The following is a 20,892-nucleotide window of genomic DNA, read 5'->3' as shown; positions in this document are numbered from 1 at the left end:
AATATATTCATAAGCATGTATTTATCTCCAGCCCTGTAATTAAAATGCCAATCTTCTCTATAATTTCAGAAATCTCAGCCTCCTTAAAAAGCCCTCCAGAGCCTCACCATCATTATTCAGGTAGGATGCATGTGCATGTCAGACATGTCAGCTGAGCCAAACGTTTGTGATTCTGCAATTGTAAATAGAAATATTGATGAATTGCAAAGTATTGATATGATTCCCAACTTGAAAAGCTGTTGTTCACTCTCATGAGAAGAACATCTGGATTTCTTACCTTGTCATTTACTTGGAGAAACAAATTGTTAGGATTTAAGAGAATGTAGGATTGAGAAAAGAAAAATGTATTGGCAAGTTCCAAATGGTGACAAAGGGTGGCCTTGAAGTCTAAAAATTCCTTCCAAGTCCAAAGCCAGAGATCTTCATATTTTGGACTGGGGCCTGAAACTAGTTCTTTGAAGGAGGATTTTATACCCTCACTGGCCCTCAGCAAACCTAACTGCTAAATGAATGCCAGCACCACTGAGAAAGTTCAACAAAGACACCGTATAAGGATGTTATTAAACAAGATGTTGAGGGTCTTGACTCTCATAAGCAGCATTGCTTCACAGTACTTCAGTTGTCTTTCTTTCAGAGTGGGAATAATTATACTTGCCCTTCCTGAGGAACAATCTGCCAGAGGGCTAGCTGAGAATTAAGAGAGAAACACTTTGAAATGCAAAGCAATGTAACAGCCCACTGGACTTGTGCCACTGGTTGGTCTTTTGCGTGTCATTGCGCTCAGCATTGGATGAGATGATATACGGGCAAGGCTTTTACACAGTCTAAAGCTCAGCACATGAGTAAAAGTTTACTGGTGTGACAGTTACCATTATTATTACATCAAGGACATGCGTTCAGGGTCCAGGAATAGACTGCCTTTTCCTAAATTCTCCTCAGTAGTGAACAGTGTTTCAGTGGATTCCAGGCCCTGCATTCCAGGCTCTTATAACTGGGTCTTTCAGCTCAGCAGTAATCCAATATTTTGACTCCAGCTGTCAACTTTGGAAAGTCTGGTGAAGAATACTGTAACTCATATTGACTCTGATCTGTTAGGAGACGGCTCTTAACAGGAAAATGCAGATCACTTGCTTCTAATTAAAATTGGCCTTCGGTTCTCTCTGGGAAAAGAAGGTGAACTGCGCAAAGTCAACAGTAGATGTCCCCACAGTCCACTGTGCATTAGATTGGCTCCGGAAAAAGAAAAACCAGAGAATGAAGACCACAGAACACTCTTTGAAAGAAAGTTCCACATATGTATGGATTAGTCTGTGATTTGGTATTCAGGAGAGTGGAGGTATAGCCCTACCTCAGACCATGGTATATAATCTCATATAATCCTCAAGACGGGGGTATATCCTTCCCATTTAAGGCATAGTTTATTTTAAAAGCTGGATTATGGATAATATTTTTGATGAAGGCAAAAATAAGGGGTCTTTGAAATAAAATAATTTAGTATTGTATGAATAGGTTGATGTGGGGGAGGCTTTCTGTCAATTCAGTCCACTGATGCATACTTAAAACAGTAAATCTGTTTTTGTTTGCAGCCATTGAAAGGAACAATTTAATGAGGCTTTCTCAGACTATACCATTTACACCAATCCAACTGTTTGGTGAGTGCCATTTCTACCTTCCTGAGGCTGTGCCAGAGCAGAGGCATACCATCTGATTAAATTGAAGGAGAAAGTACTTTGCATCATTTTAGTGGAAAATTTTGTTTTGCCAGTGGTTGCAGTGAGATTAATTTTCTAAAGTGGTAATTCTTGTTAACTGGTCAGCTAGCATCTAGGGTCAAAATCTAGTACTGTGGGGATGGGACCTATAATGAGCAGCAGTTGGGAAAAAAGCAATAATGTTGCACCTGGCATTCACTGATTTAAGGCTGGAAGTAAGTAGGAAAGAAAAGAACCAACCAACCATGTGTAATAAACACAGAAGAAAGCGATAAATGTCAATACAGTAAAAACTAACAGGCATCTGAAGAGAAATCTTTGTATATTGTTTTCAGTTTGTTTTGTCTCATGTAAACTAATTGCTCTTAGCTCAGATAGTAAATGTCATTTTTAAAGGCTAGAGTAGTAAAGAAAAACAAGCTCGCATTAAGCCAAGGCTACCAGAGTCTCTCTGTCCAGCCAACTGACAATATAACAAGGGTCCCCACTCTGTCCTAGATCTTAATTCTCTTCACACAGGGACAGATAGGTGGCTTCTGATCATGGATGCAAATGCCTTCTCCTTCCTCATGGCTCCGTGGCTGGTTTCATAACCCAGGAGCTGTACTGTAAATTCTCTAAGTACTTAGAACTCTGAACAGACCTCAGTGGCATTTATCTGGGCACCAAGAATAAATATTTGAAAATATGTTATTAAGAATTACCTAGATGTGTTTTTTTTTTTGGTAAGGAATTCATTCAAGAGTGAATAAATACCTTTCTTTGTAAACCAGAATAGTATTAACAACAACAACAAAAGGTATTTGAAACAGGTGTAAGAAGAAAATCAAATACAGGCTGGACAGAAGTTATGTATAGAATATGCTACTTCTGTTATAAAGCGTTAAACACTAGGAGTCTAGGCTGCATTGCTTCCTGTACAGCAGCCTAACAGTGGAAGCTATCTGGGAGTTAAAGAGCATTTTGTGTGTAAAATCTTGTAAGTGGGATTGAGTTTGTGTCTGAAGGTCTAGGTCACATTAGCCAAATTAACATATTTAATCCTTACAACAACCCAGTGAGGTTGAGCATTATTTTCACCTTCATTTTACTCATCAGAAAAGGGAGGCTTTAAGAAACTTGTCCAAGGGCACAAAGGAAGGAGGGTGAGGCTCTGGAGTATGACTGTGGTGTTAACTCCAACTGTGTTAAACCATGAAGTCTCAGTGGGGTGATATCACCCCCAAGGGAGCAGAAACCTCTTTTTCCATATAAAGCACATATATAAATAGGTATATACACTGTATGTAGATGCTGTGTGTGTACATACTGTATGTGTACATGCACATATATATATATGGTATATTTTTGGTATTAGAATATCATGGAAGGAGGAATTAGGAAAAAATAAGGCTTGTAAAAGGGATGATAATGAAAACATAGGGCTAAACTATCTCTTTGAAAGTTTTTGTCTTTAACAAAGGAATCCTAGCCCTGCTACTTTGATTTTGTTTGTCTCTACTTATAGTTTATAACAAGAACAACTTAATTCTTATGTATCATTTGATGCTTTGTCCCTTCCTTCCCTCTTCCACTCTCTCCCTTTATGGGACAAATAACATGGCCAAAATCCATGCCTTTATTCTCTACTTGTTCATGCATAATTGAAATTCCCATTCTCTCCTGATCATTTGGGAAAGTAAACTGATTCTGAGTTGTTATTTAGGACATGGTAACCTGCTACAGACACACGATGTCGTTGCACTTCACCTGTATTTCTTTTTGCAGCAGGAGAAGAAGTAACTGTCTACAGGCTGGAGGAGAGCTCCCCTCTGAACCTTGATAAAAGCATGTCTTCTTGGTCCCAGCGAGGGAGAGCTGCGATAATCCAGGTGTTGTCCCGTGAGGAGATGGATGGCGGGCTCCGTAAAGCCATGAGAGTCATCAGCACTTGGTCTGAGGACGATGTTCTCAAGCCAGGGCAGGTTTTCATTGTGAAGTCCTTTCTTCCTGAGGTGGTACAGTCATGGCACAAAATCTTCCAGGAGAGTACTGTGCTTCATCTTTGCCTCAGGGTAAGTCTGAGACCCAGAGCTTAGAGGGATAGGTCAAAGAAAGTTCTGGACTACACCCAGATACATAATTGTATGTATTATATATGTAATGATTGGAGGCCATTGATTATCTTTAATGCAGAGGACAGCCTATTCTGTTCCGAAAGTGGTGGTATTCCATTATTTTTGTTTTGTAGAGGTTTTGCTTTTGGAGTGGAATGGAGTGTTGTGGGAGCTGAGTGAGGCTAAAAATCATACTGGGGGGCCCTCTAGTTCTTCTATGATTATTGATTGCATGCATATGATAACAAACCAATATTTTTTATCATCGATGCTCCCTATTTTGTAGGAAATCCAACAACAAAGAGCTGCTCAAAAACTAATCTATACCTTCAACCAAGTAAAACCACAAAACATTCCCTACACACCAAGGTGAGTACAGGGAGTATGGGCACCATGATCCTTCATTTTAAGTGGGAATTTCTTTCAATTTCTTCTCAGTCCTCTTAGTCACGAGAAATGCCAGAGCTGTGGGGAAGTTCTCTATGATCTTATTTTTGGATTCTTTCTTCTATGGTTCTGTTAAAAAGAGAATTAGATGTCTCAGGAATAGCTTGACTTAAACACTGAACGTAAATGAGTGGAAAAGAGAAGTTTAGGCAGAGGCCATGACTAACATCTCAGTTATGTGAAACATGAAGACCCTAGATGTAGTTCTTAATGTCCAGGAACATTATGGAAGAAAATCATTTCTATTTGAAGCACAGTTTCTTCCCCTGATATCTTAGAGAAATTAGGGACTTTTTGAGATTGAACTCTTGTTACTTTCACTTGAGTGTCTCAAGACACTGGCATTCATCTAGCAAGCCAGATATAATTTCATGCTGGGGGTGACAGTAAAGTGTTATTGTTTCAATTACAAGGAACTTTATAGAGCACAGTAAGAAAAGTTAAGTCTGATACTCATGAAGGAGTTGAAAGGTCTCCTCAAAGAGAAGGGAAGTGGGTAAATGTGGGTAAAATGCTTAATCTTTGCGTTCTGTCCCTGCCATAGAAAGGTGAGGCATGTGCATAGTTAGATAATTTCCCCTGCTACTGACTGTTTGGTAATGTAAGTCTCACCTTTGCTGCCTTTTGGGGATTCAGTGGCCTCCTTTCCCCACCCTTACAGGTTCCTAGAAGTTTTCTTAATCTACTGCCATTCGGCCAACCAATGGTTGACCATTGAGAAGTACATGACAGGAGACTTCCGGAAGTACAACAACAACAATGGTGATGAAATTGCCCCCAGCAACACCTTGGAGGAGCTGATGTTGGCTTTCTCTCACTGGACCTATGAGTACACCCGGGGAGAGCTGTTGGTTTTAGATTTGCAAGGTGATTAATAGCCTAAGACTTCATACAAACATGAGGTACAGTTTGGGAAACATTGACAAACCAGGGATGGTTTGTCCATGTCGTTGTCACCTACATTTGACCTTGGTTCTTTCTTTGTAAAACCATCATTAAGGTATTTTAATGGAGACATTCCCTGATAGTGTATGTGTGTTTCTTAATTTGAAAATTGAAAGATTGTATCCATTTTCTGAATGTATTTATTATTGTGAAATTGTCTAAAGTGTAAGGAACCAGACAGGTGGCCCAAGAAACCTTATAAGAACTAGGATGTGTAATGTATGGAGTTGCTCTACCTAGCTTTGAAGGGAGGTAGAGGCATTTATTTCAGAGACATTGTGCGGTGATGATTGTGAGCACCTACTATGTTGTTTCCCACTTAGCACAAGAGAAAAATATAGGCAGATGATTAGCTGTCTAAAATTTAAATACACCTAAAACTTTTATCTAAATGGGGAATGATTTTTTTAAAAATTTATTTTAGGGAGAGAGAGAGCGAGAGTATGCAGGGAGGGGTAGAGGGAAAGAGAGAGAGAGAAAGAGAGAGAGAGAGAGAATCCAAGCAAACTCTGTGCCGAGGGAAGAGATCCATGTGGGGTTCAATCTCAAGACTCTTGAGATCATAACCTCAGCCGAAACCAAGAGTTGGTTGCTCAACCAACTGCACCACCCAGGCACCCCTAAATGAGGAATGATTTTTGTACCAAATTTTCTAGCTTTATGGCTTCACCTTGAACTTATATTCATAACACTTCAGCATGCATTTATACACATGGGAAAGTATAAATTCTGGGCATTTTTCAACTGAGATATATAATCCTGAGGCACTGTGAGCAATGTCCAGTAAATTCTGATTGAAATTTGTGCCATGTGTTCAAGGACGTGTATAGACTTTTTAAATGTACTGATTTTGAGCTCAGTGCTTGGCAGTTTATAATTTAGCTTGCTCTCTTTGCTGTGTACCTTGATATGACAGTTCATAAGAGTACAAACTCAGTCTGAGAGAGGTAACACAGTGCACTCATAATTAATGGAAGCCTTTGATCAGTGCATCTCCCCGCTATCAACACCTCACATGTGACTTATAATCCTGCAGCACGAAACAGAGTATCTCTAGCAGGCTTTCCTTGCAGACACAGAACGAAATATGTATTCAGGTCAAAGTTTAGTCCTTGGGCTCACTGACTGGGGCTTTGGTTTTAAATAAGGGATTTAGCCAGGGACTTTCATAAGAGTTATCTCAGAAGCAGCACCTCAAGGTAGATTTTATAGGGAACGTAGGCCCAGAAAGTTTAAATAACTTGCCCAAGGTTGCACAGCTACTGAAGAGGGAGCCAGGTTGCAGACTGAAGCTGTTTTGACCATCTATATGTTCTTTCCTTCTCACTGTACTGTCTTTTATTTCTTTATGAGTTTCATAAGACATAATCATGTTATAGGTTCATTTAAACAGATTGGGCATAATCCTTGTCCTCTCTGACTTCCCCACCTCTCCAGTCCTGGGATTATGTACCAAAAGCCAACCTTGGAGGCTGGGCACAACTGAGATATGTAATCCTGAGGCATTGCGAGCAATGTCCAGTAAATTCTGATTGAAATTTGTGCCATGTGTTCAAGGACGTGTATAGACTTTTTATTAATAAGTCTCTCTGTCTTTTCAGATCTGCACTGTTCACAGAGTTGAGTTATATTTCTAACCCTCAAACACAATATTTAGGGAAGCAATATAAACAAAGTTAAAACAGTCAACATGATTCAGCTTTTAAACCAGCAAGTGCATGATCCATTTAAGCCCAGCATGCTGATGCCCACAGCATCTGGTTTTGTAGCTCATGTTGGAGAGAGGTTGATTGTTTTCATCTGTATTCGAGTGTCTGTGCTTTGAGTTTTGGGTGGAGTTGTTTAAAAAGCAAAAACAGAAACAAACAAACAAACAAAAAAAACAACCAAAGAAAAACTTTAAGGAATTAATGATGACTCTTTAGTGTGTTTTGTATTCCACTTGAATAGGTTTTTGTTTAATGATGTTTATGTTTGGGGATTTTTATGTCTCTAAGTAATCCAAAGTGACACTAAACAGAACAAATGCTGCGTTGATAGTCTTGGGGGGAAAATGGAATTAACTTTATTCTTTTACTGGGCAATTATGTGAATTGCAGAAATAGGCCACTCCAAATAAACTATGTCAAAACACTGACCTTCAAAGAAAAGGAGAGTGGGCCTCATAGGATGAGCGTGAAGAAATTGAGATACTTACTGGAGAGCTTTGGCCAATTGGTTAGGCCTGCATTTATGGAAGAAGATGAATCCTATGCTAGTAACTATGAACAGTTATACAACTACAACTACTAGCTAATGCTTACCAAGCACTTATTTTCTGTCAGACACTTGGATAAAGACTTAATGCATTATTATATTTAATCCAAGCCAGGTTGGAAGGGAAAAATGGGGAGAATATATGTATTCTTAAAATACCTTCATAGTTTTTGGTTCAGTTTTGTATTTAATTGATTAGCATTTCTAGTTTTTGGAGAGACGATGGTATAATTGTTCAGGTAGTACTAGGTAGAGACTGAGAGGCCTGGTACCAGCAGTTTGGAGGAAGAGCCCTGGAGTTTCAGTGCTGGGGTAGGACACCTGGCTACACCGTGAATTGGCTGTATAACCAGGGGACAGCCATCCAGAGTCCCACTTTGCTCATTTGTAATTGGGGAAATAATATTAAGCCCTTACCTTGTTGTTAATCTCTCATGTTAAGGAGCTGAAATGAGGCAAGTTCTTGATCTATAGTAAGCCCTCAGTATTATTGTTGTCGTTAGTATTAATCTCCATGTAGCTCATTAAAATGGCTCTTCATCAGCTTGCTGTGGTTCCCTAGTGCTTTGGGGGAAAAGTGGAATGAGAAACACTCTGGCAGTTTATCCTGGCAGCTTTTCTTTTTCTTCTCCTTTCTACTGTCTTCCAAGGGAGTGCCAATCATTAACCCAGGAACTGCCACACTGGGCTTGGAAGCTGAATTCTAAGGAAAGGTTTGACCGGTTTCTGCTCACTTGTAATTATACTATAGTTTTCTACTCTCTTTCCATTTAGAAATCCTACATGTGGGGCTTGCATCATCATCATTACATATGAAATCCAACACTTGATTTCCAGCAATGGCAATGAAAAACAATTACACTTCAAATCAAAGTGGTCTAGAGCATTCTCTTTTTCCCTCTCTCTTTCTTTCTTTTTTTCCAGAGGGAGAGAGAGAGGCTGGGGGAGGGGCCACGGAAGGAGAGAGAGAGAGAGAGAGAGAATCCCAAATAGGCTCCATGTCCAGTGTAAAGCCATTGCGGGGCTTGATATCACGACTCTGAGATCACAACGTGAGCCAAAATCAAGAGTCGGACACTTAACCAACTGAGCCACCCAGGCACCTCTAGAGCATTCTTTTTCTTTCTTTTCTTTTCTTTTCTTTTCTTTTCTTTCTTTTCTTTTCTTTTCTTTTCTTTTCTTTTCTTTTCTTTCTTTTCTTTTTTCTTCTTTTCTTTCTTTTCTTTTCTTTTTTCTTTTCCTTTCTTTCTTTTTCTTTTCTTTCTTTTCTTTTTTTTTCTTTTCTTTTCTTTCTTTTTTTTTTTTACAGCTCATTATATTTTTTCAAAGAATTTTAGAGATATTAGATTTTTTTTTTCAACAAAGCAGTTTCCAGAATGAGTCAGCCTTTGCATCAACACCATCATCATGAATTCTACTGCTACAAAGAAGTTAACTTATTTCCACAGATTTAGAGGTTCACAGATGTATCTTAAGGTGGTTGGAATCAGAATGTATGTGTCTGGGTTTCTTGCAAGGGTATGCAACATACCACCTGCACATGGGCATTTACCTTATTAAAGTTGGTAAATAAGTGTGATGGGGATATGGAGATGTTGAAATGCCTAGTTTTCTTCCATATTGTATCACTCTCTAGAATGTTCCTTCTGCCATTGGAGGACCCCAAAATATGTATTTAGTAGTTATGCTTTGTTTTTTTTTTCTTTTTTTTAATTTTTATTTATTTATGATAGTCGCAGAGAGAGAGAGAGAGAGAGAGAGAGGCAGAGACACAGGCAGAGGGAGAAGCGGGCTCCATGCACAGGGAGCCCGATGTGGGATTCGATCCCGGGTCTCCAGGATCGCGCCCTGGGCCAAAGGCAGGCGCCAAACCGCTGCGCCACTCAGGGATCCCAGTAGTTATGCTTTGAACCGTTAGATTGAGTTTAGGAATATACAGATTTGTGGAAACTCCACTCTCATTCTTTTAGAGGGATTTATTCATTAGGAAAATGAGATCATCAGAACATGATTTTACCAGTGATAAGAAAATAGAATTTTACTTTACAATAGGTCTTGATAGAATAAAGATAATAAAGATAGTAGTTGACATTTTTTTTTGGCTTCCTCTGAGTGGGATACTTTGTGAAACAACTTGTATACAACAGTTCATTTAATCCTCAGTAAACATGTAAGATAAGGTCCATTATTACTCACACTTTCAGATGAGAACACTGAGATTCAGAGAGATTAGAGGTGTCCAGGTCACATAACTAGAAGGTGATAGAGCCATGAATAGGACCCAGTCCTTTTGACTCCTGCCTATATAATAGACAACAAGATTTAAAGTAAACTGGAGCTGATGTGATTTTGATCACATCAAAATCTTCCCTATAAACTTTCTTTTTCCTGGTTGACATGACCTCCTTAGGTACTAGTGTATTCTCAGCTTAAATTTACAGTTTCCTTAGCCATCAGCCTAAAGCTTATCATTGCTACAAAGTCCAGGCTTAAAGTTAGATCTGAGCTTAAACATGAAAAGGATTTTTAACCTTTGTAGTCTCTCTGCTGATGATCCTTGGACTATCTTTCTGTCTGTTTTTCTGTTTATTTACTACATTTTTGGAAAAGCAGAGTCAGCCTAGGCTGTTCCTTCTTGTATGTGTAATGAGAAAAGTATAAAGAACCCAATCCTTCCTATGACTTCTTTAAAAAGAATAGAGGCTGAGCAGATCACATTTTACACACCTCCCCCTGAGCCTTACTTTTTCTTTCCTTATACAAAATCAGAGAATGAAGAGATTGTAAGCCAGATGCTCTTAAAGAGAATTCAGAGGGTTTGTGAACTTTGATGAAAAGACATATTACACCATTATTTTCACTAACCTACAACTGAAATTCATCATTTCCTTCAATTATGGGGGGGAGACCACAAACCACAGTGGTATTAGCAGTACCCATGACTATTCGCAATAGCAATTACCAATATTAACATAGCACATTATGGTGTTGGCAGATATCACAAAAACAGTGTTTATATGTATTACTTGATGTTATGGTAGTTATAGACTTGCACTAGATTCTGTTATTTAATGTGTTAATAAAGAGGCACATGTATTGCAGAACAATTTAAACAAAGATTTTGATGCCTGTATTTCAGTATTGTTGGTTTTCTTTGTAATCTTATGTATTTAATTTACTCATTTTTAAAACATTATTCTGAGAAGGGGGTCCCTTATTTTCCCCAGACTGGCAAAGAGGGTCCTGATGCAAAATGGTTGAAAGCTCTACCCTAAACAGGTTATTTTTCTAAGGAAGTCAGTTTCTTGGGGGAAAGGTCTACAAACTATAAGGATTACATTTCCTTGTGAAAAGTTTAGCATATGGTAAAACATACTGAGCATGGCAAAAAAAAAAAAAAATCTTTTTAAAATAGTGGTTAGAAAACATGAATATTTTTTTACCAAATAGAAATACATAATAAAGCTCTACATTTCATATGATTTTTTAAAAAGATTATTTATTTATTTATTTGCGAGAAAGAGAGGGGGTGAGAAGCATGCTGCCTGCTGAGCAGGGAGCCCTGCCGGGCTCAATCCCAGGACCCTGAGATCATGACCTGAGCTGAAAGCAGATGCTTAACCAACTGAGCCACCCAGGCACCCCTTTCATATGATTTTTAAATAATTTTCCTGCAAGGTTGGTCTCTTCCAAGCAAAGAGAACCAGTACAGACCAGAGGCTGATCTCTGAAGTTGTTGGGTAATGTCCAAATGATGCATTTGCATCTGATCAGCTTGTCTGTACATGTTACTACTGGTGGAAGACGGCTCCTCTCCAATTGCATTTTATAACAGATTTATTCTGAAGGTCGATTGCCGTTTCGATCAGTGTTAGCACTAAATTCCATTCATGCTGTCCTTTTATGCTTTGGTGTCAGTTTTTTAAAAACTAAATCTTATTGAAGAAAAACATTTGTTCAGGGACGTGCACACAGCAGAAGCATACCTCTCCAGCACAGGTGTAACCAGCATCCAGATCAAGAATCTGTTTATAAATGCTGAATATGTAGCATATGACAGGTGCTTTCAATGGAGCAGAGGTTGTATCCACAGAATCGTGCAGCCCCTTGCGCCTTGCTGAGCACCGATGGACTCCACCTACGGAGATCACAGCCTCATGGGAGGGTCACAAGCTTTGGCTCAGCTCGAATCCTGTTATCATCACTCGTGAACTGTGCAGTCTCTGACAAACTGCTTCATCTTCTTGAACATCAATGTACTCGTTGTCAAAATGAGGATATGAGGATGCTAATACTTTTCCTTTCTAGTTGCTGAGAATTACAGGGAATATAATTGGAATGTCTAGTATAGGCAAATGGTAAATGAATGATGGATGCCACTGTCAGTAACTGTGAACACAACACTAAAACGTTCATTTGTGGCCTCGAAGTTTATTATGGCATAACAGGGGATTGAGGGAGACAGTGAATTTACTAAAATCTTCAGGCTCACCTGAATAATTTTTATGGCACACTGAAATCACATAATGTTGAATTTACTACAGGGTGAATGTAAGTTTAAAGAAAGAAATTAAGACTTGGTTATTATTTACTTGAATTCCTGAGGAAATGAAATCCCCATTTGCTAAATGTATTTTATTTTTCCTTTGGAGGTGTTGGAGAAAATTTGACTGATCCATCTGTTATAAAACCTGAAGACAAACAGTAAGTTGATTTATGATGTTATCATTTAGAAAATTGCACTTAACACATTGTACACGGCTTTTAAAAATTAATTTCTAAACATATATATTTCTTGCCTAGATCCTAGAAAGATTTTGAGATGGCTTTATTTACCTATAGGCTGGATATCTGTGTTGGATATCTATATATCTATATCCAATACAATAAGATTTTTTTATAAAGAAAAATGCATAGATGAGGACAGAGGGGCAAAAAGAACATATGGAAATAAAATAAGATGAAATTTGGAGTTAATAGACATAAATGGAAAGTATAGAGAACAATGCAGCAACTAGGATTTTGTTGCAAATTTAACTCTGAGTTTTCTGGTGACCCAAGCAAATGGGAAGTATGGGGTAAGCTCCGTGTCTATAGGCTTTGACCAGGAAGCAATGTCATAGGAGAAACACAGCTTCCCTTGTTGTGCTCACAACGGAGTCCCTGCGTTCTTGTCATGGGCTGGGTCTTCTATCACATGCCTATAAAACGAAAGGCGTAGAGTGTGCTAGTCAGTAACAGCAAATCTACAAGCGTTCAAAACAATGGGGCTTACATATGAAGCATCAGATTGTCTGACTTAATTCAGGGATTCAGTTTAAATTATGTAGAAGAATGAATTGTCTGCCTGGCCTTGGAATTCCTGTGGGCATTTGATCCCATATATAGGCTTTCGGGAAAACTTGGCAGCAGAGGGTCAAGGTTCTTCTGAGAAAGGTGGAGGACAGAGCAGTGTTGGTGCTGATTAAGGACTGATCAATATGGCAGACGACAGCGGTTCTCAAACATGAGCTTCCATCACAACCGGGAGAGCTTGTTAAAACACAGATTGCTGTGTTTGTGATTCGGCAGGTTTGGGGTGAGGTCAAATAAGGTAACAAGTTCCCAGATGATTCTGATGCTGCCTGCCTGGAGCATACTTTGAGAACTGCTAGCACGTGGTATTTTTACTTCTTTGTTGCTGTACATGTCTGGATTGTAGAAAAGAATATATATAAAAGAAATTACATAGATGGGAAATGTTTGTAAAATAAAATCTGAAACTTTTACTTTTCTTCCACAGCACTCACATTGTAAACATTCATTGCTTTAAAGCTCTATTCCTTTCCTCGGTGATTTCCTCTAAATATGTTCTTATCTGTAGGCAAAGAGGTCCATCTAGAAGTAATATTAGCTATTCTTTTGGACTAGATGAGTTAGAGAAGGTAAAGGTGAGCCATAATGCCCCCGTGCATCCAACTCCTTTAATATTTGAGCATGTAATTCATGTAACCCTTAGGGTTCAGAAAAAGGCTTTATTGTTTTTTTTTTGTTTTAGCAGAGCTAAAGTGTTTTTAGCTAAGGATATTATTATTATTTCTTCAATAGCCCTGTGTGCCCGTGAGTTTGTAGGGAACCAGGAACCTGGTACTTCCTTCATAATTTTGCAGTGAAAAATGGTTTGCATATAGAATGAACCCAGTTTATATACACTCCATCATCTATTACATTTCGACCTTGATATATATCATTTAATATGACCTGAATGGTTCCAACTTTTAGAATTCAGAGGATTATATTATCCCAGTTGAGTATTTTAATTGCGTTCTGTAGGCCAGTGGGTCTCAATTTCTATTAAGGTCACTGAGGAAACTAAAAAAAAAAAAAAAAAAAAAAAAAAAAAAAAAGAAAAAGGAAAGAAAAGGAAAAGCTTCTGAGAATGAGTATCACATCAAGATTTCTGAGGATGGGGCTCTGATGTTTATATTTTTTGAGAAGTTCCCCATGTGGTTCTGATGAGCAACCAAGAATGGGCACCTCTTGTCTTATGGCAAACTTTATCGTTTATGACTTGAAGATAGGAACTTTGGAAATTGGTAGGATGGCTGTAGCCTGCCTGGTTTCATGAGGTTACTAATTTTGGGTGCAGTTGGTTTTCCTGGGTAAGGTAACTTTTATCATAGTGGTGGCAGGCGATGTCTAATTAGTTCACCAACACACACGTTTTTGAGTGCCGTGTGGGCTACATGAAGCACAGGCCATAGACCAGTAACAGCAGTACCATCTGGGAGACTGTCAGACCTGCGAACTCTCAAGACCCTCCCTTGACCTACTGAATCAGAATCTGAATTTTGGTGAGATCCACAGGTGATTTGGTATAAACTGTAGTTTGAGAAGTGCCTAAGCAAACGTGTTCACATGTTTGCTTTACCCTTAAGAACAACGTTTGGAGGAGGCTTCTTCTGTCCCCGATCCCAAATGAGAAAACTGAATCTCAGTCAAGATGGTGAACTAACTTGCCCATGAGGATAAGAAGTCAATGAGAGGACAGACTCCTCTACCAAAGGAGAAGAGGGTTGTGTTTTTTTGGATTTGTGTGTGTGTGTGTGTGTGTGTGTTTGTGGTACAGATTCTGATATTATGTGTAGTGCCAGTTATCCCTGAGCACACTTGTGTGTGTGAAGACACGGTCATCTGGCTCCTCCCCAAGCCCTCTCTGGCCACTTAATGCACTTCCTCAGGTCACTGAGCCTCAGTGGAGGCAACCTCAGTTACTGGCCGTCTGGGGTTGTCTTCCACTTCCTGTCTTGATGGTTTGGGGCCTTTGACAAGTGCAAAATGATGGCGATTACAGGATCTGTATCTAAATCTGTATCTAAACTGTGTATACATTGCACTAATTGGCGAACCTCTCTTGTAGAACCAAGCTACCACTTGCTTTTCCTATGCTGTGGAAAATCTGGAAAACAGGTGTTTGTTTGTTTGTTTTTGTTTTTGTTTTTTTTTTAACTGAGACTGGAAGTCTGTAGGCCATGCTAGGATCGTAGACCCGATAGCTACAAATAGGTGTTTCCATGACTCCTTCCCCATCTACCCTACACGGGGAGTGGTCACACCCCTCGTGTAGACATTTCAGAGACACTTTGATCCTTTTGTGTTAACTTTCACAGAGCTCAGAGAGGGAAATTATCTAGTTTACCACTTTTATCTGAGAATCAGGAAAACCCTCTAAGTTGGGGGTTTTCTTGATTTTCTAGGGGTGGGGTGGGGGTAGGGGGGAAGTAATGACAGTATGGAATGCAGGAGTGGAGTATTCCAGCAGGGTCACACTAGAGAGAATAGAAAAGGAATGCTTCCATCTGAATGGCTGAAACAACACCTTTATTTTTCACTCCAGCGGCATCATAAGAGTTCTGGCACTAAATTGCAAGTGGTTCTATCTTTTTTTACAAATAGTTTTTGCCACATTTGGGTTCGTCTTATTAAAGTGGTTCCTTAGCAGATGCTCTGAAGGAGAGGAGTAGTTAACAAGAGGCAGCTTATGCAGCCGGGTAGATACCAGCAGAGCCGCACTTTGTAAAGGCGATTGAGTGACCAGGAAAGTTAATCCTGGGTGTCTGTTCACGTTGTCTTCCCCAGAGATTTCCTCCACCTCCTCGCCTCGGAGCCACGAGGCAATCCGAGAGCAAACTGACATCAGCCCTCATTCTGAGCTTGGCACATCTTCAGAGCAGCTACTGTTGTTCTGCCAAAAGGAAGTGGAAATTGAGATAAATGTTTCAATACTCAGATGGAAAAAAGTCCATTTTTACACCACGTCCCTTTTGAAAAACCACATTCCTCAGAAGCGAAGTTTATTGTTTCCTTTTGGGAGAGTTTGCTTTTTCTTTTTTCTTAAGACGTGGTATTTAAGAGTGGTAATTGAGTTCAGATTTTAGAATGTGCTGTTTCCACTCTGCATGTCATTAAAATAAAATATTACCTTTCATGAAGTCTCTTTGGGAGTGTCCCTGGTGTGCTCTGTTCCGTGGTGTGCGGAGTGTCAGCCTGAAAAAAGCGTCGTGCAGGATCTAACCACGGATGAACATGGATCCTAGAATCCTCTAGGGATCTGTCGTGTTCTGGAATGTTCAAAATGTGCCTCATCTGTGCTGGTCTGTTTATAATTTTGTCACTTACACGTAGCATATGTAGTTTACGTCCACAAAGTCACTGTGTCCTCGTGGTCTTGTCTTTCCCCCAAGGAGCCCAGCTAGAGCAGTTTGCAGGATAAGAACCAACTGTCGCAAGAGCTGTGAGTACTAGAAGTAGGGTTTTGTCAGGCATTTATTTTTGAAGACGTCAGTTATCTTCTGAAAAGTATTTTGGGTTGGAAACAGTGTATGTGAATCTTTTCAGAAGGTGTGTTCTGATAACAAGTTTGTTTTACGTCTCACCTCACCTTTCGGGTACTCGAGTAGAAAGAACATTTGGTGATGAATGTCATTCTCTCACCCCATATGCATCGCAAAGGGTCTCACTGTATTTTGTTCTACTGCGGGTACATAGAAAATTCACTCTTCTATCAGATTAGCGTTGAAATGAGTTTCACAGCAGGTCTTGGAGTTGGGTACAAAGATTGAAGTGCATTTGAATTTTAAATTTGCAAACCTAACATAGTTGCTTCCCCAAAGCGCTCAGTTCTTTGTTGGCTCCTTCAAGTTTACTGGGTTACTATGGGATACTGCTCGGTATCTCTGAGAATCCTAGTTGAGCTCCTTTTCCTCCGCTGTGATCTCATTGATATTCTGATATTTCCTCTAGATCAAGAGGAATGGTGTTTGGACCAGCCAATTTAGGGGAAGATGCAATTAGAAACTTCATTGCAAAACATCGTTGCAACTCCTGCTGCCGGAAGCTCAAACTCCCGGGTATGCCCCGAACAATTCTATTTCTCTCTGAGTAAATCTCTCCTAGAACAACATCCATTGTAACCTGGGATAGAGCCGAAAATCTCAATCACATTTTTATCTCATTCACAGTCGAGGCCTGACTTTCTGACTGCAAATTTCTCAAGTCTCTGAAGGGATTACAAGGACTGGGGATTTACTTCAGGTTCTGCCAAAATGTGATAAAACAACATTGGGCCCAATTCTTGTCACAGTCTCTCCAAGGGGAGAGGTTTACCGACTTAATTGGGGTAAAATTGAACGGAGGCGGGTTCCCCCACCCCCACCCCTCCTGCTCTGAGTCCTGTGTGGCGTCCACAGGATTTCAATTCTTATTTACTCGTTGGACACTTGGGACCATGAAGGATCTGGGGACACAACAGCTGTCAATTAAAGTAGTGCCGTTCACTCCAAAAAACCTGCCATGTTAAACATATATTGCAATGCATGTTTTCAAAAATCTGATTTGATAATATGGCACACTTTTTCCGGAACTGATATAGTCACCGCAGACAAATATTCTTAGCATAAAAGCAAGCAGCTGGACGTCTGTGTCCCCAGGCTGGCAGTCCCAGCTCTGTCGAATTCTTCTCTTTTATTCCAGAACGGATGCTTCATGTCCGTCCCTGCTTGTTCACTATTTTTCTTAGGTCATACCAAACTTGTCCTTAGACCGGAATCTCACATTTTAAGCAGAGTAGCCCTTCCTGCCTAAGAATAAATGACCAAGCCCGGAATCGGAAATCAGTAAAAGATCATCATCCTTTGTAGCTTGGGATGGAGTAGGTGTAAATTTACAACAAAGAAGGGCAATTTCTAATCTTGTTGGAGATAGAGGTAGGACGTCGAGAAGCTCTCATGGGCATGGCGTAGTCAAAGACGGGGAATGGGAGCAGGCTTCTAGTTCCAGTGGGAATTAGCCTGCCAGCCAGGGCTGGCAACGGGGGAGGCGGTGGGGGTGGGCAGATCGGACTGGAGTGGCAGAGAGGGGGACCGTCACTTTCATCTTGGGGCAGCTCAGAACCCAGTCTCACAGTGGCATGGCAGACTTGGGCAAAGAGATCAGTCCACAACACATCGGACATGCTGCCCAGGGGCTTCCTCTCTGGAAGACACGGGGACTGTATCTGATCAGCCGGGAGAACAGGAGGCGGGAGGCATAACTCGCTGCTTCCATCGTGAGCTCAAGTTAGCTCTTCTGCATGATTAAAGTTGAGATCATTTTTTTTTTTAACCCATGATGGTGGGTGTTGAGTAACTCAATAATTCCTCCACGTATGGACTTAATTTTTGTTTTCTTTCAACACTATAGTTAATGCATTTAAGTGGAAATTAGGAATATCCCCATTTATTCAGACATTTGGTAATATGAATATAAAAAAAGCTTAGTTAGGAAAACAGAACTGCAGGTGATATTTCTTTGCTCTTGATTATGTTTTTTTTTTTTTTTTCTCCCTCTCTTTAAGGAAAGGTAGTTCAGAGTAGAGTATAAAAGCATGGAATCCAGAGCCAGATAGTTGAGCTCATATCCCACTAATGCGTTTTACTAGCTAGGGAACTTCAGGCCTTGATTTTTCTCATCCATAAACTGAGTTTAATAACACCTAGTTCCTAAAATTGATGTGAAGATTGAAGCAATATATGGATAGGTCTAACAAATGTTAGTTATCAGTTAACTATAATATGTATTAGTTTTATATCCAGATAATCCCCTTTTAACATTAAAAAATAATATTGGGAATATACATTTAAGGTTAACAAACTTAATCATTACAACCTGGTCCTGTGCATCTTTGAGCAATGAAAATGCCCTGTTTCCAGGCTGGCCTCACTCAACTCCAGCCAGATTGTGCCTTCTAGGGCGCAGTGTGTGGAATCTAGCAATCACATCTTCCCTCCCCTGCCCCTACAGCAGCACTAGGGAGTTAGGGTGGCACATGGACTCTGGGGCCGGGGGAGAGGGATAGTCTGGACATGGAGGGCTCGAGTTTCACATATCTGCCACCTGAGGAAGCAAGCGGGGTCCTTTCTTAGCACTTGGCCAGACCTAAAGTTCATTTTATCCATGTGGACACTGCCTTCTTGAGGATCCCCTGTAACTGTCTTCATTGTTTCCCTTGCAGATTTAAAAAGAAATGACTATTCCCCTGGAAGGATAACTTCCACTTTTGGACTTGATATCAAAATGGAACCCACGGAGGGGGCTCTGGCAAGGAATACGGCGAGGAACTCTCCAGAAGATGTCACACGACTGTAAAAAGAGAAGGAGAAGCGAGAGGATTCCAGCCGTTGCCCTCCTTCCCATGAAATCTTTGGCAACAGAGATGGATTGGAGTAACGTAGGTGACACCAGAGCCTCTGTCAGGATGGCTTTACCCTGTGGCCCTCCTTGAGACACGCCTTCTGAGCCTCAAGTCTCACCTGCCAAAAGACCTCACTGGTGTCTGATGAACGGGTTCTCCCAGATACTGACCTGGGCGCATGGTGCTCTGCATGCGCTCATCCTCCTGCAGTTTGGTGGGAAGACACTCAGATGATCCAGTGGGAAGACTGCTCCTTCCTACCTCATTGCTTTAGCTGGTGGCTTAGAACCCCTGGAGCAGGTCGGGTGGGGGGTGGGCACCAAAGAACCAGGGAAATGAATTTAATTTATTTTCTCACTGTGTGTGCTCTTTGCCCCCACTGCTGTTTGTTACCTCATCCGCATATTGTATTTTTGTGTGGACGTGGATATAAAAACCATCTGACTTCCTTTCTCCTTTCCCACGGCAGAGGGCTTTGAATAGCAACAACCAGCAAAGCAATGGAATGGGGAATGGGATGTGTTTGCACAGATGAGACCATACTCCTGCACGGTCTCACCAGTTAAAAAGGTAGTATCCTGGTGAAATCTAGATGCGTTTGAGGTTTTTTTTTTTTTTTTTTTTTTTTTTTAAATTGGTAAATCACAGGATGCCTGGACATTTCAGGTTTTTTTCTGGAAGAAAGGAGAAAGGAAATCTAAAACAAATGCTCCTGCATGCTTTAAAAAAAAAAAAAAAAAAAAAAAATATATATATATATATATATATATATATATTTTTTTTTTTTTTTTTTTCTTAAAGGGGAATGAGGATATGCAGAATTAGGAATTACCAAAGAAGTATTTCCCCTTCCCTTAAGCTCAGGGGTACTATCAGTTAGCATTGACTAGGCCAACCTCTAAAACACGACTCTCTTTTCCAAAGCTGTGCATATAATATCATGGGCTAAGTTACTCTATCAGGTCCTCTGGGGAAAGATGGGGTTTCTTACTGAAAACTCGCTTTGAAGGTGTTCACTTCGTTCCAGTGCAGAACGCTGGTGGCTTAAAAGAGTGTCCTGGGGTGCATTTTAAGTTAGGCCTCAGAACACGCCAATCAGTTTCTGAGGCCCAGAGGAAGGCTCCCAGGACGGTGCACTGCACAGAACCTTTGGGGAAGCAGCCATCCCTCTTTTGCACCCTCTTTTGCAGAATAAGCATGGACTTTCACACAAGGAGAGAGTGGAAGGGCTTGAAACTCCTCTTTATCTTTAGCCTTTACATGAGCTGGTTTGCTTAACCCACCTTCCTGTATTTCCAGGTTATACCTCAGGGGACATGTGGCCTGAGCACATGGGGCTTGAGAGCCACAGATTTAATTTGCCAAGGGTTGCAGTTGGTTCTTAGGCGATTTGGAAGAAACTAATTTGTACCCCTTTTACTTTTGGTCTTGGAAGTGGTGGTGGGCAGGACATTTGGGTGATTTCTAGATTGACAATGGGGATAAAATGTTAACGCTTTTTTTCAGGACCTAACTGCTTTATCCTATTCTGCAAATCACTAAGAGATCTATTGGGTGCTGCACTGAACTGTGGAAAGAGGCAGTTTTACTGTCCAAGAGCCAAACTAAAGGCATTCATTGATTGGTCAAATATTTGTCACCTGGCATGGAACTTGAAAACAAATGCATTGTGATTTCAAATGCCTGTGTTGTACCTCGTCTTTTCTTTTCTCTTCTTTTCTTTTCC

The 20,892-nt window shown here is 40.3% G+C and overlaps 1 protein-coding gene across 1 annotated transcript in view; it reads left to right on the top strand.

Moving 5' to 3' along the window:
• The window catches only part of TRPM6 (transient receptor potential cation channel subfamily M member 6), a 151,133-nt gene extending 131,518 nt beyond the window's left edge, over nt 1-19,615 (top strand). Inside the window, exons 33-40 of the mRNA XM_072762631.1 lie at nt 70-120; nt 1,587-1,652; nt 3,480-3,766; nt 4,095-4,177; nt 4,917-5,122; nt 12,109-12,160; nt 16,739-16,845; nt 18,987-19,615. Coding sequence (XP_072618732.1) covers nt 70-120; nt 1,587-1,652; nt 3,480-3,766; nt 4,095-4,177; nt 4,917-5,122; nt 12,109-12,160; nt 16,739-16,845; nt 18,987-19,120 — 986 coding nt within the window. The 3' untranslated portion in view covers nt 19,121-19,615. The remainder of the gene's footprint in view (nt 1-69; nt 121-1,586; nt 1,653-3,479; nt 3,767-4,094; nt 4,178-4,916; nt 5,123-12,108; nt 12,161-16,738; nt 16,846-18,986) is intronic.
• Nucleotides 19,616-20,892: the final 1,277 nt, after the last annotated feature.

This window comes from Vulpes vulpes, chromosome 1 (assembly GCF_048418805.1).
Source record: "Vulpes vulpes isolate BD-2025 chromosome 1, VulVul3, whole genome shotgun sequence".
NCBI classification, from domain to species: Eukaryota; Metazoa; Chordata; class Mammalia; order Carnivora; family Canidae; genus Vulpes; species Vulpes vulpes.
Note: the sequence above shows the minus strand (reverse complement) of the source record. Positions and strands in the feature narration are given on the sequence as shown.